Here is a 24671-nt window from a genome sequence, read left to right as displayed (position 1 = left end):
ACCTCTCCAACTGCACTCGGACATGGAGCCATCACCTCAAGACCAGGACTCCTACTGGGGTTCACTATGGGACAGAACAGCGCAGGGAAGTGGGGACAGAGCCTGCCACCAGCTAAGGCTCTGCCCTGCACCTCCTTGAAGGGTGGAACACATGCAAACTCTGCCCTAAGCTTTCAGGGGCTGGATTCTGCATCCTTTTTGCAGGGCAAGTCAGTCCTCAGCGAGGTGTCTGTCCCTCTGTTAGTGCCCATATATACAACATGGGGATACACAGCAAGATCCCGGCATGCCACTTCCAAGTGTGAGTCATGCATCAATTTCCTGCCTTCTGTTCCAAATGAGTTGATGAAAAGGTTTACATAAGGGTGCATGCTGGAGCAGGAAACTAGCCCAAGAACCCAGGAGGTCTTCCCTAGTCCTGTATTTCTAATGCTTCTCAAGTTTCATCTAATACTGAAGCAGTTAAGAAAAGGTCATTCGTAACAACGTCAGCCTCAGTTGCAAAAAAATAATGAGAAAATAATGGAAATATTCCCTGGCTGTGCAGGAACCCCAGCAGCCCAATTCAGGGCTGCACAGATGACCAGGCAGCAAGAAAGACCAACCAATCTCCCTTGAGTGCACAGCAAAATACAGCAATTAAAGGGTATTTTTGCAAACGGTGGGTTTTTGGGTCTTCTTTCACAATTTCCGTGTTGAGCATTATCTCACTTTGTAACTATATGGGAAGGCTATAAGGCTATTTTCTATAAGAAAATAAAGCCTTAGAATTAAACACCAAGTTTCTCCTCAGCAATTTCCCAAGGATATGAAAGAGGTTACTCAATTCCACAGCAGGTACACAGGTATGACAGCAGGTTAGCTGAAGGTAAAGACTGATCCAACAATTCTTTACAGTTTGTTTCTTTATTCAGTAAACATCTAGTTACAAGTTTCACAAATTAAAAAAGTGGGGGAGCTGACTGAAGAGGGGTCAGGGGGGCCCACAGGCTGATCCAGCTTTTGTTCTGCTCCTCCCTTCTCTAACGCACACATCCTTCTGCTTATCCATAGCTGCACCAAGGAGCAGGAGGGGAATCAAAGCCTCTGTCCCAGTGAGGGGACCAACACGGCATTCTAGCAGAATTCCCTCATATTTCTTTCACAGGGGACTAAACACAAACTTCAGAACCAGCCCAACCCAGCACAGAAAGAGTGGAAAGGATGGAAGAGGCAAGGTGGCAGCTCCTCATGCCCACCACTACTGGCAGAAAGAACAGAACCAAAGGAGAGCAGAAAGGGAATGGGCATTTGATGCGTTCCTTGCACATCAGTGAGCTTCCCCATACCCCACTGCAGCACCCAAATGGGGCAAAAAAGAGCAATGCAGAAGATTAGTTGCTTTGTTTCAATTCTTAAGTGGGAGGGAGGTTAATACTAAATTTGAGGAGGGTCCAAATGGTGCTTTGAAGGGGCTTCAGAGTTTCACTGTCTGTACCTGGGAGGAAGGGAAACGGAAAACATAAAAAGAGTAAGAGGTGACCAGAAAGCAGCACAGAAGACAGATAAAGACATGTTTAAACCTCATGTCTAGACATCAAAAAAGGAAAAAAAGTCCCTTTTCAAGCACTAGATCACATCCTAGTGAGCCCTATTCAAAACACAGGAGAGCAGACACCAGCACTTACTTATATTTCAAACTGGATCGACAGCCCATGGTCTTTAAGTTCTATACAATGAGAGTATAAATACTCTATAGATTGTGATCCTACATCATTTCATACCATTTCAACCATCAGTTAAGGCTGACACCACACTTTTTTGTTGATGACAGAGAAACTTAAACATCTTCCACCTTCCCATTCAGAACAGTATTTCCTCAAAACTCCCACCTGCCCCTGCTCTCTAGATTAAGTGGGAAAACCCATTTCCAACCAACACTTCAAAATAATAAGACTGGGGCAATGAAAAAAAAAAATCACATGGCTAAGAGGCAACTGCGCAGTGGAAGATGAGGAAAAAAACTTGTTAAGACTTACAAGAGCATGTAGGTAGGTTTGGGGGTGGCCATGCTGCACCCCCCACAACGTCTGCTCTGGGTTCACCAGTCATACCGACGGGACTGTCTGGAGGGAGAATCCTCAGGGCCCTGGATCGCAAGACGAGTCCCTTCAGCTCGGCGGCCACTGCTGCCTTCATGACGTCGGTAATCCAGCCCCCGCTGTGGCCGGAAACGGGATGTCTCTCGCCTCCACTCATCATCAAATGCGGCTGCATCACCTATGTAAGGAAAGAACAAGCTCAGATGGAGAGGAGGTGGGGAGGCGGCACCTGGGTTTGCTGGGAGGAGGACATGGACAGTACTCACTTTCATCCATGTTGATGTAGTCCTGCCTCTCCTCCTGGTCACCCGTGCGATGGTTCCGCGACCTCTGCATGATGTGGGCCCGCTCCCTGATGTGGTGTCCAATTGACATTTGTTCCAAGCCACTGTCTGAGTCCCTTACGGTCCGTCTAGTCTCACGGATCTGAGGGCAGATTCCCATGTAGGATCAACATTTTAATTCATTCTCCATAAGGCACTCTGATTCTTGCCTGCAGTACTTCATTCATGTTGCACTGCCACCACTCCCAGGATGTCAGACGCAACATAATGATGAGGGAAAAATGGATTCCCCCCTGCCAGCACTTCCCATCCCCTCCCAGTGGCCCTCAGCATGGTTCAGTGAGTCACAACATGTTCCTCGAACTGCAACCAACTGCAAAGCAGAAGTGCTGTGGGTGGCCAGCACTGAGCCACTAAATGAAGTCTATCCACCCACAGCAAAACCAACAGCCTTGTGCTGGGAAGATGCACTGCAGCCTCCTCCTTACCCCGCCAGGTGCTGAACGCATCTCTGAGGTCTCTTGATAGACTTTGGGCCCATCACCCAGGTTGGAATAGGAGATGACAGTTGAGGAGGTAAATGTCTGGCAGTTAGCACCACTTGTCATATGCTCCTGCAAGAAGAAATGGAGAATGGTACAAAGAAGGAATGGGAGGGAAGAAGAGATGGCAGTTAATTCTCTCTCTATACGATGAAGTAGGAAGAAATTACAAGAAGAAGAATATAATCCCCATGGGTCCATCTTTCTGGAGAATACACCTTCCTGTTAAATTAATTCTTGTTTCTTGCTAAGTAAGCATACCCCCACACTTCTTTCCTCACCCATCTCTCCTCCCTGCCCTCAGCTGATACGCCTCAGGAACAAGCTCTCTATCACTCCATATTGGTCAGCAAGCAAAGCTTACAGCCTCTGCCACCTTGGCAGCTTGAGCAGAGCCAATACCAAAGCAGCACAGTAAGATGGGAGACCTTAGAGAGGATGGCAGGAGCGCCCTCAGTACTCCCCTTGATACAGACTGGCTTATGGAGCTTTCTTACCATGTTTCCAATCATGTCGTTCATCATCCCAAACATATCTATAAAGCCACCTGCCTGATAAAAAGGAAAAGAGAACACAAGAATAGTCAGTTTGGAAAGATACAGGAGGAAAGAACAACAAACTATCTGCAAGGGACAAAAACCTGCTGCCTAAGAAGAAAAAACTTGTTCTTTTCCCTTTCTTTCAGTAGTGCAGAAAAAAAAACAGGATTTGGGGTTGCTGTTCTCTCCATTCTCTCAGGTTGCATTGCCCAACTGTTCTGGCTCTCAAGATCTCTGGATATGGCAAAGGTTGTTCTTTTAGTTTGGGTGACTCCCAATGCACTGGGGTTTGTGAGTCCAGGCACTCAGCAAAACTAAGACAAGAAATCTCAGGAATGCGCTTACAGTGATCTTAACTATAAGACAGTCATCCTTGGTGATGTTTTCACCTCATCACTGTCAACTCTTAATTTAAACCACAAGGAAGTTTCCATTGATTGTATTCTTTCTAACATAATAACAAGTTTTCTTATCTTCCCTACAAACACGTGACTTTTTAATCCTGTAAACCTAAAGGCCACAGTAATACACTGGGCCAGCAGGTCTCACAGGTTAATTGTGCAATATGTAAACAAAATTACTATGTCAGTTTAAACTTGCTGATTTTTTTTGTTTCCTCGAGTAGCCTCTTGTTCTTGTTTCCAGCAGAGCAGTACTCACACGCAATCTTACTATCCTTTGAAGTCTACCTTTTTGCATTATTAGTCCTTCTCTGAGCTACAACAATTCCAGGATGCCTTGTCTCTTTCACTGAGGCAATCCTGCAGAGCAAGGCAGCTGAAGTTGCGGGATCTGGAACAACCTATTTCCACTGTATTATTTTAGTAGATGACGGAGATCAGCACGCTCCAAGCATGGTGTTCTCACATACACACATTCTCATTCCAGTCTTGTTCATCTGAAGTATTCTGTTGGCTTTTCCATCCACCACCATTGGCAAAGGAGGTTCAATAATCTCCTTTGCCTACTGATGGCTAAGTCTTTTCCTTGCGTTGTCACAGTTCCTCCATTACCTCCAAACAGATCCAAAGCTTCTTTTCAGACATATGAGGTTATTAAGAGACTATCTGCTCTTCCTGGATATTAACTGTCCCAATTCCTATGAAATATTGTGCTATAACAGAGCTCTTCTCTGGTCAAGGTGCAAATACAACCTCCCCATGTAAACAGAGTTAGAATTTCTCCTCTAAAACAACTCACAGACTAGATTAAAACATTAGAGGGCAAACAAGGGAAAGGCCTGAAGTCATGTAGCAACTCAATGAGAGAGGTTCAAGAGAAACCAGCTGACTGCAGTTTCAGTTCAATACCCTCTTCTGTATTCTGTTTACTATAAATCTAGAGCTCATTCTGGTCTCTTCATGCCTTCCCACCCTCACTACCCGTTAGGATAGATGGTCTTGCTCACAGATGGCTACGTTTTAGCATCAGTTGCACACAGTGCTCATGAATCTCAGTATGGAGCCACTACTTGGAAAGCCTCTAATTTGACCCAGAAAAACAGAGAACTTACCATGCCAAGCATCCCAAAGGGTGAAACAGCTCCTGCCTGCCAGGACAACAGAAAAACAGAACAGAGCATGACCTTGCAACAGCCAAACAATAGATCCTCCTCAGAATACCCTCATCCTCAGAAACAGAACTGGGAACACTCAGACCCAAACAACAGATCAAGAAAGTGCCCCACAGACTCATGGCAGTTCAAACCATATCAACCCTAACAAACCAGACAGAAGGCTAAATTTCTCCCAGTTATATTGATTTATGTGCTTGCAAAATAACACATATTTCTTCCCTTCCTCCCATTCAACCTAGAACGCAGTTGCATTCAATGTATTAATGCATGCGGAGTAAAGAAAAGGACAAGAACACCACTGTTTTAGAGATTAATTCTGCGCCCACCATCCATGTGAAGGCGAGGGGCATGCCCAACCCAATAACGGTGGAAGATAGAAGCTAACAAGACAGTTTAAGAAATCCTATCCTGTACTCAGCCCCTCTTTTACCTGCATCCTACGGCCAGCCTGGCGAGCCCCAGGTGTGGTCCCATCAGTGATGCCAAGCAGCGGGCCAAACCCAAAACTTCCAGAAAGCATGCGGTTCATGTGCTGCCGGTGGATGGCAAAAGGGTCCCTTTTGGAAAGATTGAGAGAACAACAGTGAGGAAGGGATGGCTGAAAATCCAGAATCCCAGGAACTCAGTGTTGCTTATGGTGATCCTTGAGGCTGGAATGGACCTCTGGATCCCATCTTATTCCTTGTAATAGAAGGTATTACACCACAGAATCCCTTTCAGGCTCTGACATCTGTTCAGAAGTAGTTTGGTGTTCTGCTCCCACTAAAGCTTTAGGGCCAAGCACAGCCAAGGCCATTCCAGAACCTCACTGCTCTAACAGATGAAAGCCACTTCTCAGATATGCAGTCCAGGTAGCACCATCACTTCATACTCATTTGCCCTTGTACCATGAAAACCCATTACATTAACAGCTCTTGCTAAACAATTAAACCCTTCTAGAAGAACAGTTCTTCATTTTGCAGGGAGGTGCACGAAGATTCTCCTGGCTGCAAAGAGAGGACTACACTTAATGGGACCAGAGAACACACACTCCTAGTTATTGTCCTCTCACCCCTTCACGTACACAAGCACAAATACACTGAAATGCAAGACTGACACCTCCAAAATGGACTATATGGCCTGACACTGTATGACATCCCTCCGCCCCAAGTAGTCTTCACCTGCTATTTTCCTACAATGTTATGTGTACACCTGTCAAGAGGTTGAGACCACAAATGGCTTTTGCAGATTTGAGAGGGAAAAGGAACAATAACTGGGGTCCCTAACTGGTTTTCCTTCCTTTCCTTCTTTTGCAGCCTCCACTTGGAGGGCTGTATACATTCACAAATGCTGGAGGAGCAAGGAGAGAAAAAGGAGAATAAGGACAAATGGTCACAGTAAAAAAAGTCTGGGAAATACCATAGCATTTCTCTGCACATCTTATAGTCTGCACTTGTGCCTCTTCAGCGTGAATAATGTCAACAGCATAGAATATTCCTGAGATCACAAAAGCACCTACTACAAACCAATACTTTTCTGTTTCTCCTGGAAATGCTTCCCATAATAAAAGCTAGACTCATACCTGGCACATCAATGAGAACACACAGGCATTCTGTGACTAACTGGGACATCAAGGTCTCCTCTGCTGCTAATTTGTTTACAGCTGGTTACAGCTATAAAATTCTTGTTGATTACCAATTTTATAAGCAAAAAACAGACTTTATTCTTCTACATAAATTAATTCCACCAAATTTCTACTAGTGCCATACTTAACATAATCAAGTTCTTACTATATTACAGTCTATTCCTTATCCGCTTTGGCAAGGACTGCCAACTTAGTTTCACTGCCAAAATTTATCAATAGCATCCAATTTCTGGACTGCGGTCAGAAACAAAAACATTCAGTAAAAGGAATCCCAGGAAGAGTTCTTGGGATCTTTGTTAGATTTCAAGACTCGTGTTTCAAAACTGCTTGTTGTCTTCTCTTTACTTAGTTCCTTACAACTTGACAACTGCTGTAGCAGTCTCCTCCAGCTCCATTAACGATTTCCTGTGCAGAACAACAACAAACACTGGACCTGGACAGAACAGTACATTTTATCCATCTGAACTGAAATACTACTTTGCATAAGAAAAAAAAAATCCTTACGCAAAGAAAAAGATGAGGTATTCCAGGTCTCTCTTCCTCAGACAGTTGCAATGCCTTTTAGCCCACTTTATGTAATTATGCTTTCCTCCAAGACCACACTCTAATATTACAGAAATCAGACCAACGCGAACCAGGTTATTCCCTGTGCTGCCCCTTAAGAGAATGTTTGTATTTTTCTCCACACAGCTGCTGCGCTGCGGTATTTCCCACAGCCCAGAGGGCCCTCTGCCCGTCTATTCGGACGCGAGGGCACACCCGCCCCCCCAGCCCCCCGGGGATGATCTGTTGCCGCAGCCCCCCCACCCCCCTCCTGCCGTGCCGCCCCCCGCGCCCCCAATAGGATGCCCAGCTCGACTCACATAGCAAACATGGGGTCCTCCGGCTCACCATCCCTCATCAGCCGGAACATGCTTCCCTCGGTCCGGGGCGGCCTCTGCGGAGGGGAGAGGGGGATGAGCACAGCAGGGGCAGAGGGCGGGGAAGTGACAAGCAGCGGCACCGCCCGCCCCGCGCCTCCTGCCTCGCCCACATGCCGGGCAGGTGATAGCAGCGCTCCCCCCACGGCGCCCTAGACCGCGAACCCCCGCCGCGGCCCCCCCGGCACCGGGTCCGGGCCCAGGCCCCGCCCCCGGCCCCGTCCGCCGCGCCCCTTCCCCTGCCTGCTGGCGCGCCGGTGGCTCCCGAGTGGCGGGCGCAGCTCTTCCCCTTCCGCGGCAGCAGGACGCCTGAAGGCCGCTCACGCCTCCGCGCCCATCGCGGCCTGGGACCGAGCTCGCCCCTGCCGCCCCGCCCGCGCCAGCCGACTCGCCCTGCGCATGCGCGCCCACCGCGGCCCGGGCGGCAACGCGCTTACCAGAAGAAGGCGAGCTGGAAAGGGGAGCCCCGCCCCTCGCCTCGCGCCGACGTCGTGCCCCGGAGCTCGGCCAGGCCGGAAGGGCTGCTCGGCTGAGCGCCCCCTGGCGCCAGGCGCTCCCCGGGGCGCGGCGGGGAGGCCCGGGGGCCGCCACCTCGCAGCCCGCACCACCAGGCCGGCCTGCGCGCCCTGAGGGCGGTCCCGCACCCTGTGCAGCCGCGCCGCTGCCAGCGGGGCGCCCCGGGCCCGGCTCTGCGGGGCCAGCCGGAGGAAGACGCCCCGGACCTGAGGGGTCGTAGGCCGAACGCCGGTGTAGTGGCTTCTGCAGCCTGCTTTACCGTCTGGGAGGCCTCGGCGCGGCAGCGGCGGGCACCGGAGCGGTGGGGTGCCGCTAACGCCACGCGGCCCGGCGCGCGGCACTGCCTGGTGGGTCCGGGAGCAAGCTGCAGGTGGCAGCAAGTGAAAACATGCCCCAGTCACAAGCGGCCATTGTTCCTCGGGCAGAGGCGATGGCAGACAGGCACCAGGGCTATTGCTCACGTCCCGCCTCGGTAAGAGGAGGGGTGGCTGACGGGCGAGGTGAGCGCTTGAAGGATCAGAACGAGAGGGAGCGTGGTCATGGGTGCCTCTGCCATGTTCACTGGCCAGGGGACACCATAGAGGAGATGGAGGTTGCCACCTGGCAGCTCACCACAATGACAACCCCAGTGGTTGGTGCCCAGCTGGTTCACTGCCAGAGTCTGCAGCTACGTCTGGGCCGCTGCAGGGACAGCACTGAGCCCAGGCTTCCTGCGCAGCGTTGGGCTTGCAGGGGGCAACCGACAGATCCGCTTGCCTGCGCTGAGAGCATGGACAGCATATGCACACCAGTGTTTTGCCTGGCAGAAATGGGGAGGATACTTTGTAAGCCAGCTGAGGGTCACCACTGCCCTTGGGCAGCCGCCGGGAACCACACACGGAATGCAGGTACTCAGTGCGTGCCCCTACAGCAGTGGCGGGGAACCTCCACAAATTGGTGGGGTGACAGCCTCTGTCACCATCCTGGGGGAATGCTGGTTGCCTTCAGCTACCACCTGCTCCACTGGATTAGAAGGAAGAGAGCAGACGGACTCATTCCATCTTGAGACCAGCGCAGGCTTCCTTAGCGGTGGTTTTGTTGACTGTTGCGTCCTGCTGGCTGTGTGCAGGAGCCAGACTAAACCCGTGCCAGAAGGCTGGAAGTAGCAGGTTGCAAGATGTGCTTGAGAAATCAAACTCTTGGGTTGTGGCAGGAGCCATGTCCTTGGATGTCAGAGTCTGACAGAGGAAAATGACCGGGCAGCATGCTTCACCTGGGGTGGACTGCATAGGGGACTTGGCAATACTTCATGCTACAGCGGGTCTCAAAACTGCTTGGTGTCCAGAAAGGATAGAGGACCTCTCACTGGAGGCCCATGCCTGTGCGTATGCAGAAGACTCTTCAGATGTCCCCCAGTGTATCTAGTAAGCGCATTCTTCAGAGGCTGAAACTAATGTCCACAACATGGAAGCTGTGGATAGCACAGTGGTGCAGGATTGTGAGGTGGAGACACATCCCATGGGCAGGGCACAGGCTCAGCAGTGACAGACCTCTTGGGCAGTGCTCCTGAGGGAGGCTGTTCATAAGTGAACTGCTGAACCACTCTCCTGTCATCAGCTCAGAGCTGATCTGTGAGCACTGAAGTTCATACAGAGCCTCTACTAATGCTGTCTCAGCCTCTCTGCTTCTTCTTTTGCAGCCCTGAGTCATCCCTCAGAGATGTCCAGTCTGGAAGGCATTTCCTGTTTGGTGTGTTCTCCTTTGACTCTGAGGCTCTCCTGGTGTTTGATTAGAGTATGTGGAGCTGACCTTGAGTGGCAGGATTCAAAGGCAGGTAAAGAGCTTCTTGGGCAAGAATGTAAGCATTTTTTTTTCTTTTTTTCCCCCCAGATCTGGGATAAAATGACTTGCTGCCCCCAGATACCAGTGATCCTCCCACTCCTGGAATGTCCTAGAGATGGTAGGACTCAGTTTTTTCCAAATACGAAGTCAGGAATTGCTGCCTTCCAAACACAGAGATAGGAAAGGAATGGAATGGAGTTTGGAACACACACTGCTTTGCAGATCCTTTTTCTGTCCCTAATGCTGCTCCTCTGCAAGTGGCCTGCAATCCAAAGGGCTGAGTTTATGAGACTGGGGGCTGAGGCTGTGAGTCTTACAGGATGTTTCTGTAGCCTTACGGGCAGTCCTTACACCTGATGAACGTGTGTTACCAAAGACTACATTACCAGTGATACTACCACCTCAGCAAATCTTGAGGGAATCTAGCTTGCAAAGAATCGTGCTGGTGGCTAACGCTGGGTGAAACCCTGGAAGGAGGAATTGGAAACGCAACCTTTTTTTGTGGAATGTGGACAAGCCCACAGTTCCGAGGAATGCAGAAGCTGTATTCCTGCACTATTTGTAGGAGAGGTTTCTGTATAGTACTCACTACACTATGTCTAACGTGCACCAAGGGGATGGACATTTGCTAGGTTAGAATAACAAAGCACGTGAGGGTGTGAATGACAAGCAAGACTCCAATCTTCCTCCTGTCACGTTCGCTATTTAGGCTGCTTCTGTTTCCCGTCATTAATAAAAGGTGTTACCTACGTCTCTCCATTTCCTTTCTTTCTTTTTTTTAAGCTGCCCAGGTTGTGCTGGAAGCGGTGGAGGATGGGGGAAGGGGAGGAAGAAGGAGCTCAGCAGGGAGCCAAGAAGAGGTGAGCGAAGGGCAAAATGGAAGAGGGATGAATGGCGCCGCTGCCCTCAACTCCACCTTCTCCCGCCTACTGCCCGGTGCTGCCAGGCCACCTCCCCCCAGCGTCCCCCGTCGCCTTTGGCGGCACCGTCAGCCGGGGTGCAGCCACAAGGGGAGCATTTTAAAAGCAAACCGAGTATCACGTGGTGAAGGTAAATAAACACTACGCTGAAAAATCATGCCTTGTTACCTGCTGCTTCCAGGGACCAATCATTGTGGCCAGGAAGACAGCAACGGCTTCTTAATGCGTCCAAATGTTCCCGGGCCCCTGTGGATGCCTGTAAGACAAAGAAATCCTCATTATCAGAAGTCAGAGCTACCCACAGCCATTTCCTCATTGGTTCCCTTCATCTGTGTGTCTTATGTAATCCTCACCCAACAACTAACTCTGACCTCAGATGAAGGGCACCCTGAGTGAAGGACGGCTCTGATTTGATCCTCAAATGTGACGGTTCATATTTGGGATGCTAGAGCCAGCTTGTGGTGGCTGCAGCTTGTGTTGCGTGGCAGCGATTACTTTCAGAATATTTTGCTCGTGTTAAGAATGTGTCTGTCACACTGTGAGTGAGAACCACGACCTCCATCTGTGCTATGTTAGCAAAGAGAGGTTCACAAAAATCATGATTCAAAACCGTCCTTCCCTTTCCAATCTTCTGACAGGCTGTGTCACCCCTCATCACTCCCTTCTACTCTTGTCGTGTTACCTACCTTGCTTCCCAGCCCTTCATAGTGCTTATTTGAATGCGTTACCTCTCAGGAAGCCATTTCCCAATGCAAAGTTGGCCGGTGGTTGAATTCTTGGGTATTATCCTCTTGACTTCAGGATACAGCATCATGAAAGAAGAACAAAACTGATTATCTGCCTGGGTTTTTAATGGACACAGGACAGAAAGATGGACAGTGTGGATTAAATACATAAATGCATTCAAACACATTCCTGCCGCACATTAAGATTTTGCTAGTTTCACCGTTAAGTACAAGGACAGATACTCTCTGTCTCTGAATTTATGTAAATCTAAGAAAAGTTAATGCAAATACACAACCTTCTGCTCATTTGTTGTTCAACAAACAGTTTGGAAGAGTTTTGGAACCACTTATGAGTTACCTCACAAAATAAAATTATTGAAATACCCAGTATTGTGGTTTGCTTATGCTCAGAAAATGGCTCAGAGTTAGTCTGCCTTCAACATAAACAACAAAGTCCCCGCCCCCCCCAGCAGAATACAGTGACAAGACTAGCAAGGTATTACAACAAAATGCATAAATATTTGCTTCTAGGGGCATGCACCCTGCATATGCTAGAAGCAGAAAAATACATACCATGCATGAAAGCCCAGACACATATGCAAGCACATGCTCACATATGAAGACACATGTGCAAGCTTAACACATGCCTCAGTAGAAACTATACTCACAAAAGTAAACGCATGTAACAGAGAAAATATCACCACTGTACACAAATAGGTATGTACTGCATCTAAACACATGCACACACCTGCATAAACACAAAGCACAAACGGCGTACAGCACAAAAATTGTAACTTATTGTACAGAGAAAATTACATCCATATTGTTCTCCGGGCTGCAGACAGACACACATATTGTCTATGTTTCCAAACGATGATATATTATGTAACTTCTGCACCTCCCTCATTTTGTGTAAGGACATAAGACTCCAAAAAGGATGGAATATATTCTGCTGAGTTGGCAAAGCAACTTGAGGCAAAGATTACAGAACATACTGAAAAGGGACTCTCATCTGCAGACCGCACAATGAGTATACTCGCATTTGCGACAAAGGGAAAAACACAGATGGGAGAGGGGAGCAAAGAAAACCTGCAAATCGATCCAGCAGGTGAAATGCAGAGTGGCGCAAATCAGACGGAGGAACAAAAGATGCAGGGAAGAGTCAGGTGAGACAGTTAAAGGATGCCCTCAGGGCGTGAGCGAAGCAGCTGCACACTAGAAGCCAAGGGAATCCCACCATCAGGATCTGAAGGGCAAGAAGAGTTGGGATGCAGAAGCAGGCATGTCACAAGGCATGAAGAAGAGTTTCACATAGGACTTAAGGGGAAAAACATACTTGATGCAGGCATGCAGGGTGAAATGGGACACGTGGAAAATGAAGAGGGAGGATGCGAGATTAATTTTGTACACGGGATAAAGGATGTCGCAAAGGGAAGCCAGGGAGAGGGCCACGGGAAGAACGCTGCCAAGAATACAGGTACGAGGCAAAAGTTGAGAAGCAAGGTAAAAGTTGCAGAGTATATGGTGGGGAGCATGGAAGGCAAAATATGGGGCTGCACACTGCAAGTGCTGGTGGAAGGGAGATGTCACAGGTGGCACAATGGTTTGTAGAGCTGACCAAGTGGCCCCATCCTACAGGTTGTGGGAAACAGGCTTCCCTTACACAAACAGGTGCTTGTCTATTTGCATCTGTGGGTGTGCTGTCTGTGTCCACAATGTGCTTTGGGCACAGCAACATCACTGAATATAATCCTTGCTTTCTCCCCTCTAGGATGTTGTGTCAAGGCCTGTTTGTGCATTATTGTGACAACGTCTCTGCCAAGGGATGCGTGTTGATGTAGTTTTTCATCTTCAGTAGCTGAGCGTGTGAAGGAAAGGATTAAAAACCTGGACTGGTGAAGAGAACAGCAGAGCCATGAGCCACGCACCTCCTGACAAGCAGAAGCAGAGAGGAACATCTGGCCACTTTATATATTTTTTTGGATCCCATTTTTGGGCATAGCTCCAGAAATTAAGATTTTGGTTTTGCAGAAGAGAGGGATGAAAGAGGGGTACTTGAACCAAACTAGGGCTTGAATGCCGATAGCAGCTACACCTGAGAAGTTGGCCAGAGGGGCTTATGAAACAGAAGGGGGGGAAAAATAATGCATCTGTTTTCATGCTTTGATATTTCTGGACTGGTCTAAATGTGTGTGTCTGGGTTACATGACAATTTATTTGGGGCAGGCACTATGCACTGTTTCTAGCTAGAAAGAACATAGATTAGCCAGATCATCTGAGAGATGCAGCTGTAGCTGCAGAAGAGATGAGATGACAAGGTGGGGACCTCCTACCTCCCTGTCACACAGATTGTAATTTACCCAATCTCTTTCATACTTTCCTTCAGGAGATACGTACTTATTACCCTCCCTGTTCCACCAATTGCTTTTTCTATTAAATGCTCAAACGAAAACAGATTCAATTAAACTCAGAGCACCAGTTCTAAATCCTGACTTCGCACAGAGACTTACTGAGTTTGTATCAGAAGGATAAGAAGGGCTTGTGTGCCTAAATAGATTTTCCAACCAGATGGATTAATAACCTTGCCTTGTACCTGTGAGAATGGCTGTGTACACGTGTACATACGTATGTACTCATGTGCATGCCTAGTTTTGTACGGAGGCTTGCAAATGCATGCAGATTTTTTGAGTGTGCCTGTGACTACGAGTGGGACAATATAAATCTTCCGGGAAAGGTAAAGGGAATCTAGTCGTCCCGATCTGCTCAAGCTGATAAACAACGGTCTGAAGCGCAGCTATAGGAATATCTGTTTAGTTAGCAACAAATCCCTGCAGCTGCAAGACACAACCTGCCATACTGCAGAAAGGACTTTTGCTTAAAAGGAGACTCACACCCGGGTGGTGATCCTTCTCAGCGGGCCGCCCCCTGCCCGGAGGCACCGCCAACGCCTCCGCGGCCGGCCGGGGCCGGGAACGGGCGCGGGCAGGAGGCGGGAAGAGCCCGCTTTCCAAGCCCGGCGGGCACGGCGCTGCGGAGGCGGCAGGGGTCACTGTTGCACGCTGTATGCTGCCCGGCCGGCCCTCCGCTCGCCCCGCCTCGCCGCCGGAGCGGGAGGCCGGGCTGGCAGCGGGACCTGCCCCCAGCGAAGAGCGTCAGCGGGGCCCCACCACCGCCTCGGGCTGCCCAGCGCCCGCCGCGGCGGCGGGGGCGGGGGAAGGAGAGGACTCACGGGGGCCCTGGCTCTAACACCTGCCGTGCTACCGTGGGGTATCACACAGGGCTGAGGAGGACACCGGGGTGCGGCCCCACGGGGAGCCCCGCTCACGCCACCGAGGGCTCCCCCAGTTTAAGCGCCGGCTGCGCGCAAGGGGCTGCCCGCACCCCACGCTGCCCAGGCGCTTCCAAACAAGCCCCTGTCCTCACAAGCCGCCCCGGACGCCAGCCAGGACATCCCCCCCGGAGGGGAGGCCAGCCCAGCCCCGTGCGGGAGCCTAGCCCAGCAGCACCCCGCAGCGCTTCCCAGGCCGCGGGGACGGGCGCAGCGCTGGCTACCGCTACCGCCACCGCCACCACACGCCCTCCGTCCCTCGCGCGCCTTCCCCACCGCCCCACGTGCCCGCGGCCCCTCCCTCCTCACTGCAGCAACCTGCGCACCCCCCTCCCTCCGCCAGAGCGCCTACCCTGAACAGCCAATGGGAAGCCTGTTGCTAGGCGGACAGCTCATTTGAATAGCCCAATCAGGCGCCCACCCGTTAATCCCCGCCTTATATGGGGAATCGCGACGCGCTCGCTAACCTTCCCCCCCCCAACTGCCCCGCCGACGCGCGCGCGAGCTGGGCCCCGCCCCCTCCCTCCGCCGCCGACAGAGCGCGGGAAAAGCAGCCTCGCTCCCGCCCCGCCCCCACCCCGGCGGGTTCCCGCGTGGGGGCCCAGGGCCGGGCCGCAGGGCGGGCGGGAGGGAGGAGTAGCCCCACCGCCGGGAGCGCTTCCAGGCAGAGGGGGGAGGACGGGCGGGCGGGCAGCTGGAGTGGAAAATTCCAGGCAGGAGGCCGCGTGAGAGCGGCCGTCGCCAGCGCTGCCCTCCGGCACGGCCCCGCAGCACCGCTCCTTGCCCTCCTGGGTCTCCTCCGGGAGGGGCGGCCAGGCTGTACGGGCAGCTTCGCCCGGTCGTGCTGCAGGGGCGGCGGGCAGAGGGCTCTGCTCCCCCTGGACAGTGCCCGGTGCCACAGCCCACGGCTCAGCAGCGGAAGGGGCTTTCGCGCTTCGCGCCCCCGCCTGGCCTTGACAGGCCGGGCGGCGCCGGAAGGGGAAGGCGGCGCCTTCGCAGGGGCTGCGGTGCACCCCTGCTGCCGGGCAGCCGCCGGCCCTTGTAAAGCGCTGAGCGCACATTGTTCTGGCGGCTGCCCTCCCCGCGGCGCGGCGCGGCCCGTCCCTCCCTCCTCCGCCTCCCGTCCCTCTCCCCTCCCTCCCCAGGTCCCTCCTTCCCTCGTCACCGGGCGGTGTATAAATCCCCTTCCCCGCCGTATCCCCCCACCGCGGGAGACCCTGGTACTTTGGCCCCCGGGGCAGAAGCCCACCACCTCCGCATCGCTGAGACTTTGCGCTCCCGCCTCTGATCCCCGCCCCTCCTCGCTCTCTCCCCGCGGGGCTCCCTCCGACGGTTCCCACCGGCGTCTTCCCTTCGCTACCCGGGCCAGGATGTCTGAAAAACGCGTCGAAGAGGCGCCGGCGGAGCTGAGCGCTAAGGTGAGACACCTCCCACGCCTCCCCGGCCGGCCCGCTCCCGACGGGGGGGGAGGGGGCTGGGGGTGGATGAAGGGCACCGACCCTGGTCGTTCCACCACGGGGCCGCACAGCAGCGTCTGAGGTGCCCGGCCGGCGGGAGGCGCGCGCGCGGGTTCTCGCGCCGCCCGGCCAATGGGGGGCGGGGGCGGGGCGGGGGGCGCGAGGGCTCTCGCGCCCCCGTCCCGCCCCTGCCCCCCATTGGCAGGGCGGAGCGTGTGCTGGCTTCGGCTAGGCTCGGGCGGGGGATCGCGCCGGCGGGTCTCCCGTCAGGGCGGGAGGCGTTAGAGAACGGTTTAACGGCGGCGGGGCCACCGGGGGGGGTGGGGGGGAAAGTTGTGTGGACACAAAGCGCGGGCCCCCGGGTGGCGGGGGGAGGGCCGGAAACGCCTCGATAGTACGGACAAGGTTCTTTTAAAAAAAAAAACCATTAAACTCTTCCGTACTTCTGGTTTCCACGTGTGTGTTGTCTAAGAGTAGCTCTGACGCGTTTTCGCCGCTTTTTCTTTGTCACGGAGAGCAGATATAATGCCTAATATGTTTTCTCTCCTCACCGTTGCTCCGCACCTCCTTTAAACCCTCTTTGTTTAAGCATCCCAGTCCTTTATTTTCTTGCCGCTGACAACCGGAATGGTTTTTCTCATCTTGCATATAGGAAATGAAAGAGAAGAAGGAAAAACTTGAGGAGAAAACAGTCCACAAAGAAAAGAAGAAGGAAATAGTAGAGGTGAAGCCCTTCTGGGGGATAGATTTAGAGGCATCTAGGAGGTTTTTATATGGGGTGGTTAGCCTGGTTTGCTGCAGGTAATGAATATGAAGGGAATATGGGAGATTAAGAAAGAGGACAGGCCTGGGGAGCTCATAAGGGAGAGGGGCAAATGAAGAGCGAGCAATAGGATAAATGTGGAGAACGAACCTTGAAAGACTTAGCATAGCATGGCCCAGTGAGAAGAAAAAAAGGTCAAAAAAGGGAATGGAGACAAGGGCAAGGAGGAGTTAGGAGGCAGGTGGCACAGGAGATGTGGTCCTGTGCCTACTGAAGTATCCTGAGATGCACAAGGAGTATAAGTTGAAGAAGGTGGGGGGAGGAACAGTGACGAAATGCACAGATTGATGAAGGTCAGAAGGGATCTGGAAGCAGATGTGCTACGAGCATGGGCTAAGTCATTAGCCTGTAACCAGGGAGATGTTCTGGTTGTTGGGATGGGATGGTAGCAGCTTGTTGGGATGTAAGCTTGTGGAAGTCAAGGAGGTGCATATTGGTGGGGAGGGACTGGGAGGACTGGTTTTGGAAAGAAGGCTGGTTGGGAGGAGGGTTTCAGCTGGGATGGTGGGAATGATGGTGTCTGAGTAACAGCGCAGAGGTCACTCGATGGACATCTGAGACTGGAGTCTGAAGTGGCTGGAGCTGTGGAGATTGTTCTTGCACTTGCAGCAAAGAGCACATGGGAATGTCATCCTGATGCCAATTTCCGCTCTGACCAATTTGTTTCACTCAGGATGAGGAAAATGGAGCTGAAGAGGATGAGGAAGAGAATCCTGATGATGTGGATGAAGAAGAAGGTGGTGATGAGGATGAAGGTAGGAATAATTGGTATATGGAGAATGGGAGGAATCAGGCTGTGGGGGAATAGACAATCACGGAGGGAAATTCCTCCTCTGAGCCCTCTGACTGTGAGATTACATTCCCTTAAATGCTACTTCAATTAACCCGTGATTTCCTCTCTTGCTTTTGCTTAGAAGGAGACGAGAATGGGCAAGAGCAGGATGGTCATGCAGAAAAACGATCTGCAGAGGAGGAAGAGGTAAGCGATAGCGTGAGAGCAATGGCAGCAAGAACGAACTAGGTTATCTGCTATGTGTTGATCAAATCTGCGTGGATGCCATTGCTGAGCATCTCAAGTTGGCCTTGGGTCTCATTGCTGCTTCACCAGCAGATGGGTAAATGAATCTGATGTGGCAAGGGGATAATAAACTCCTGTAGACTCCTTGTAGGATCCAGGTCCTTACATTAGCAGTCATGGTGCTGAGTGTTTGAAAGTCAAGGTGCTTGAGATTGTGCTGGGCAATGACCCCTCAAACATCTGTGACTTCTGGGCTTCAGGCCAGAAGATGGACTTGAAAGGGTGGATCTCAGGGTCTGTCTGAAGTGATGTGAGCCTGGGCTTATTATACTGCCCAAAAGTAACAGTGTGGATATCCCTCCAAATGCAGCCGTCCATGTCTTAACTGTGACCATCAACAGAACAGTTGTGCCGGGCACTCAAAGACCCTTTAAAGAGGAGTGGATTTAGGGTGGGCCGAACAGAGATTTCCATATGGAGGAAAGAGCAGCAGTAAGAATTTTGTGGAGAAATGATGTGCCCTAGTGTGGTGACTGTTTGATGGTAACTCCTTTTTTATCTCTTTGTGTTCTATATAGGATGAAGTGGATCCAAAGAGACAGAAGACAGAAAATGGGTCTTCAGCTTGAGTCCCCCCGCCTCCCATCTCCTCTGTTCCGTCCATCTCTCCTCCTCCATTCCAGCCTGTGCTTGCACTGTCCATTAGCCTCTGGCTTCACACAGTCTCAGATGAGGAAAGATTAGAAATGCTCTCAAACAGGGAAGACAGCAGTTTCCTTCTCACCTGAAGATCTAGCCCATCTGTGACATTCCCCAGCTGAAATTATTCCAGTCCCCCTCACCCTTTCAGCTGTGCCCCATTTACAAATGATCCTCTTCCCTCAAGAATCTCATTGTTTCCTGGGGCCCAGTAGGTAACCTAGCCAGGCCCGTGTGCCAGGCTCTTCACGTGGCAAGCACCTCTTCTTCCATTTTCACTTGCCCTCCTTTTTTTTTGTTAGTAGTATGACTGAGATTCTTGACAGCTTCTGCTCCCCAGACCTGCTGTCAGATATCTTCCCTGAGTCCAGGAGGCTGCAGGCACAGATCTCATGGTGCATTTTCCAGTCCTAGGCCTCCTCTCATCTCCTTTCCTGTTGAACCCTGAGAGACAAAGAAAAATAATACAAGCAAATAATGGTTCTATTAAACCACACATGGAGATGGAATTTATTTTAAGCTTTTTTTTTTTCAAGTTTACATGACAGCAAGCTGGCCCTCGTGAATTTTTCAGAAGATAAGGTTTTTATATATGAATTTCATCTGAACTGCATATTTTTTTTTAATTTGGAGGCTTTTTTAAAACAAATCAAGAGAGAAACAATTGAGGACCAAACTTTGATTTCCATTTTTTTCCCTTCAGATTTTCTTGTGACCATTTTTTGTAAATTAAAGGCAATATAGCCACAGCATTTTCTATGGCACAGACATCATGAGGATGATAGATACAAATATATATATTGTTTTCAACTAGCACTGTAAATAAAAGCGTTTAAAAATATTTCAAACAGCTTGTGTGGACGGTTGTGTCTGTACATCTTGGGTTGTGTTCTGATCAGATGGGTAGAAGTTGGTTTGTGGAAAGATGGGGTGGCTTGACCAGCAGCAGGTAGAAAGCAGAACCCTAAGTTAGTCAAAAGACCTGTGTTAATTATTTGAATAGCCCCTGTGTGCGTGGGTGGGGAGACCAGCATGTGTGGGTCCTGCTCCCGCCCTCTTGCGTGGCTCCATCAGCCAGGCAGTTACAGCGAGGGCATGGCACAAATGTAAGGTAAAGCTCCAGGGCTATTGTGAAGCTCTCAAAACTGCAATCAGGCCTCAGCACCAGACAACAGAGGTTCAGAAAGGGAACTCAAGCTGTGGCTGCTGGACGTGGCCAAGTGCTGCTGTAACTGTATGCTTCCCTACGGCCTCCGTGCCCTGGCTGGCTTCAGGCTTGACCTACGCAGCATCAGTCGCAGCAACAGGGAAGTGTTTTAAGAGGCAACAGCTTCAGTTCTTTGTCCCACCAGCTGCCTGGGAGACACCTATCAAGCATTTGCCTTTTTATCTTTGCAGACCTTTAAAGTCACTGTTAGCGTTTCTTCCTTTTTAAACTTGTACTTTGGCAATCACACAATGAGCCACCAAGACTGGGAGCTGTAAATAATACCAACTTTGGTCTGAGCATCAGTAATGTTGTGCTTGTCCAACTGCAGCAACAGATCAGATACTGGAAGCGCAAACAGTTGCTTATCTCCGGAGGGGCAAAGCGTCAACTGTCATTTTCTCCAAATGTCCGCGTTTGGCTGCAGGACTGCCCCCAGCGTGCAGAGGGACACAAGCGTGGTACAAGCAGGACAGCCCCTTTCCCACCTGTGAATGTCTCTGGAGGCACCTGTCTGCCTGGTGGGATCTCACTGCCCTGCAGGGTGTGGGTGGATCGCTCCCCCAGCACCCATTTGCTGGTGGAGCCTTTACTGGATCTGGACCCATCAGCCCAGGGGCCACCGCAGCCCTGGTGCTCCTGCCCCAGCCCCTTCCCTCCTTCCCAGCTTGGTGTGGGGGAGGGGATTTGGGCCCTTCTCCTCCAGCAGGGATGGGCCTGGTTCAAACAGGCCCCTCTGGTCCTAGGATCTCCATCTCCAGCTGGAGCTGTGTGCTGGGCTCTGCGTTCAGGGGCCTTTGCAGCACAGTCGTTGCAGCCATGCCTTCTCTCTGCTGCCCTCAGCTGGGCCAGCCTCAGCGTGTTCACTGCAGACCCGTCCTGCCCCGCAGAGCTCCCTCGGCAGCTGGAGCCACAGCCAGTTAGGGTGCCTTTCCCCCGTGAGCAGCATTTGAAAAGCAGGTAGCTGCTGCCTGGGATTGACTTGCAACACCCCTCCGTGCTCCCGCCCACCTTGGGCACTGTGATCAATGTGCTGCTTCAACCTCCATGTATCTTATAGCTAAGCTTTTGCAATTTTGTATTCCTACTATTGCTCCACTTCAAAAAATGATGGACTCTAGTCTCTGTTCAAGATACTTTCACATTGGAGCAGGTCCTCAGGACTCCCCCAGATTTTCTGCTGATCGGTCACCTTTTACTGTTTGGTACTGAAGATAAATTATTAGCGGATGATACAATCTCTGCAGAGGCTGATTACAGTTTTCACTCTTCTTCCCCACCACTGCAGCAGTGTCTGACTATGAGTAGTGAAGAATATACTTGCCAATGAGAAGTTGTGGAGCAATAACTCCATCTCTGCTTTCTATGTGGATGCAACACCAGTACCTCTGGCTCTATCCAGCCAGTCATCCAGAAAGAAGTGAGGCAGCACCTGACTGTTAGGCCAGCACTAGCAATGCGAGCAGCCATCCCCATTTCCTCTGAGAGAAACACTGCAGGACAGAGGGAAGAGACAAAGGGCTGCCAGCCAGGTTCCCCATGTCTTTATGGATCCCTTGGCTCCACAGGTTCTACTAGTTCTTCCAGCTTGTTCAGTTTTATTGAACACCTTTGTTCAATACCTATGGATAGTTAGAAGATATAGCTACAGATACAGAAATAGTTAGAAGAATTAGAATAGTTAAGAATACTGCTTTGGTATTTTTTCATCTCAGTGACCTGTGGGACATTATCACTGACTTGAGGTGAGGGCTACAGATAACATAATGGGAAATTGCACAGTTTCTTCCCTTTCCTTAGGTCTGCAAAAGATCCATGCTGTATCTGGTGGTATTTTAGCTGATAAGGTGATCACAGCAAGAAGTTGCATAGATTTCCAGAAAAAGTTGAGGATGTAGCATTCTGCACTGCACTTCATCTCAAGCCTGCCTGTGTGCTTGATTTGCATCCAAACTTGCAGATGCTTTTTATTATTCAGTCTAATTCTTCTTCCACAGTGAGATCAATGGTGTCATGCTGGTGCCATCAAGGTAAGAACAAAGTCCATCTTCACCAGTGAGTCTTCAGATGTAATGATACCATTCAGGAGCCTTATTCACCTTTCTTGGCTCTGTGCTAATTCTCCACTCATTTCATTTAATTCCTGTGACCATCTGTTAACCTCATCAATGGGGGGCAGAACTCCCTCAACTGTCCCTTCCTTGCTTCTGATGGCAGCTGCTCCTAGCAGCTCTGGTCCTGCCAACTGAGTGGCACCAGAGATTTCCTTCTTTCTCATTCTCCTCCAGGACTGCTTGCTTTGAGAGAGTTGTGGAGGTGGCGCAGTCATGCTCTTGCAGGCTCTGCTACACTTTCCTCTAGACTGACAATTTCTGCTTCCAATGGCCTGTTTGTGTAGTTTAGAACAGCAAATGCAGATGCCAGTGCAAAGAGCGGGTAGAGCCGCCTACCGGGTCTTAGCTGGGTCCCTGTCCTAGCTCGGACGAGTGAGTGACCCCTTGCTTCCCGGCAGGGACCACCTGACTGCTGGGTCCTGGACCCACTGGGGTGGCGAGCTTGCTGCCTGAAGGCTGTGGCTGTGGCGGGGGGGGGGGGGGGGGTACCAAGCCTGCCGGGACAGCGCTGGCGGGATGTGAGCTGCTCCTCATTGGGTGACCCTGACGGTGCAGTCTCCTGAAGAGGACAGCTCTGGCTGCAGTAGTGAGCTGCAGACTGCAAGCATGAGAGGAGGCAGCTCATCTCTGTGTTGGGTGAATAAAACCAGTTAACACTTCTGGTTAAGCAGAGCAACCTGACCTATCTTTGGAGTCAGCTCTGCTGTGACCAAGCAGGTTGGGCTAGAGATCTCCAGAGATGCCTTCCCACCTACATCTTTCTGCAATATATGAAGAAATAGAGGCCTGCCATGGAAAGTTTGAACTGAGTCTGAAGATATTTTGAAGTGCTGAGCCCAGAAACGAATGCTCTTTGCATCTTATGGCTGTCACCTCCTCATTTCTCCCTTAGGCAAATGATCCCCTCAGCCCAGCCTCTTTGGTCTTTCACACCAGTTTTAAGCCAATCAATGAAACAAGACCGGCATAATCAAAACCATTGCACAGGCAGAATTGTGAACCCTCTTTCAGACCTGGAAAAAGTGAGCCCTCCAGCCACTGCTGGTCTGGGAGGAAAACCCTTCTTGCTTCAGGAAAGTCCATAATCACCCTGTTGTAGTAGCTTTAAAAAAATAGTGAAGATTAATTACTTCTCTCCCCGCCCCCTCCTCTGGGATCAGGGTCTTCTTTAGGCCCTCTGGTTAGGAGATGCATTGCTCAGCTGCTTCCCATACACCATATGGGAAACTGAAACAACTTGCCTTCCCAGATCCTTAAGAAGCCCGTGTACTTTTCCCTCCCACCTCTCTCCCTTATTTCAAGAGCAGAGTCAAAGACAGACATGCTCATGGCTGATCCAGTCCGTGTGTTTTCTCAGGGAAGAAGTCTGTGTTTACATGTGTGGGCTCAAACTGGGGACATATCACAGATGGACAGGACTGGAGCGCTGTGTATCAGTGGATGAGTTTGGGGTTTGTTTCCTGGTGAGCTTTTACGTTTTTAGCAAAACATGGACAATCACAGGGGTGAGGAGAGACCTAAGGTGTTAGTATTCAAGGGTCTCAGCCACACAAGATGGCTTATGGACCAAGCGTAGTGCCATCAGGTACAGCTTTGCTCTTGTGGGAGGTGTCTTCTATCAGACACAGAAGAGGACACTTTCCCATCTCAGGCTGTTCAGGAAGCCTGAGTCCCAGCTGGAAGTATCTGTGCACAACAGTAGCTCCTTAGCTGAGCCTCAGAGAACTGGGATATCAGAGCAGACAAGCTTCCCCTTGTCAGGTGTACCTGTGCAGGCAGACTATGACAGATGACCAGGTGACTTGCCACAAATCACCCATTAAAGAGGACAGAAGAGCACGCGACCCATGTATGTGCTGTGGGTGATAGTAGCTGATGCTACTTGTCATGGGGGGCTGTAGGAGCCGCACATTCTACAGATCTCCACCTTTTTTTATAATTACTTTTATTGTTTCCATTCTCTACCATTCTCTATCTTAAACACTTTGTCTCAAAAAGTCCAGCTGAACGTTTCCAATGTCCTAGTGGGGTTCAAGATGCTTTGTTCTCAATTTAGTTGCTTAATCCATGAAGTGGTGTCACAATGTCAGCAGGGTGTTTGGCCACATGTCCTGCAATGAAGAATCTTTTCCCTAAGTCCGAAATGTTACTGGGGCTTCATGCGTCCAAGATGGAAGATCCTAAAACCAGTAAAGGCTGTAAGATGTAGCAAAAATAGTCAGCTTCCAGAGCTCTGTGATTACGCATGTCTGCCAATACCTCTCTGTCAGTTCAGGTAAAGTCATGTCTTAGACTTTCCCAGGTCTTACAGCAATTCATCCATCATTTTGGGATACATTTAGTAGACTGCATAATTTGTAAGGAAAATTTTCAAAGACCCTTACTTGAAGCATCCTTCAGCACCTTTTCTGTTGTTACACATCCAAATGACTTTACAAAAAGGTTTTTGCTGGACAGCACTCCACAGCATGAACTCA

The 24671-nt window shown here is 50.7% G+C and overlaps 2 protein-coding genes and 1 long non-coding RNA gene across 5 annotated transcripts; 2 read left to right on the top strand and 1 right to left on the bottom strand.

Annotated features, from left to right (window-relative positions):
* Positions 1–887: 887 nt before the first annotated feature.
* Positions 888–16439, bottom strand: MLF2 (myeloid leukemia factor 2). Of its 3 annotated transcripts, XM_072879892.1 has the most exons (11): positions 16376–16439; positions 11552–11618; positions 10992–11079; positions 7510–7583; positions 5453–5579; positions 4960–4995; positions 3405–3458; positions 2854–2979; positions 2348–2507; positions 2019–2259; positions 888–1477 (listed from the first exon to the last, which is right to left on the bottom strand). In XM_072879892.1, the coding sequence occupies exons 3-10, from the start codon at positions 11013–11015 to the stop codon at positions 2081–2083; spliced, it is 780 nt and encodes a 259-aa protein (XP_072735993.1). In that variant the 5' UTR covers positions 11016–11079; positions 11552–11618; positions 16376–16439; the 3' UTR covers positions 888–1477; positions 2019–2080. The 3 variants fall into 3 exon arrangements, with proteins under 3 accessions (XP_072735993.1, XP_072736001.1, XP_072736010.1); XM_072879900.1 differs by lacking the exons at positions 10992–11079; positions 11552–11618; positions 16376–16439 and adding an exon at positions 7810–7957; XM_072879909.1 differs by lacking the exons at positions 7510–7583; positions 10992–11079; positions 11552–11618; positions 16376–16439 and adding an exon at positions 7151–7247.
* Positions 7966–11928, top strand: LOC140659814 (uncharacterized). Its single transcript, XR_012045234.1, has 3 exons — positions 7966–9855; positions 9952–10021; positions 10687–11928. It is a non-coding gene; the product is annotated as an uncharacterized lncRNA (long non-coding RNA).
* On the top strand, positions 15633–19721 carry PTMS (parathymosin). Its single transcript, XM_072879920.1, has 5 exons — positions 15633–16294; positions 16986–17057; positions 17830–17911; positions 18071–18135; positions 18753–19721. Exons 1-5 carry the CDS (start codon positions 16247–16249, stop codon positions 18801–18803), a joined length of 318 nt encoding a protein of 105 aa, XP_072736021.1. The 5' UTR covers positions 15633–16246; the 3' UTR covers positions 18804–19721.
* Positions 19722–24671: the final 4950 nt, after the last annotated feature.

The sequence above is a fragment of the Ciconia boyciana genome, chromosome 1 (genome assembly GCF_034638445.1).
Source record: "Ciconia boyciana chromosome 1, ASM3463844v1, whole genome shotgun sequence".
NCBI lineage: Eukaryota > Metazoa > Chordata > Aves > Ciconiiformes > Ciconiidae > Ciconia > Ciconia boyciana.
This window is presented reverse-complemented; position numbering and strand designations above follow the sequence as displayed.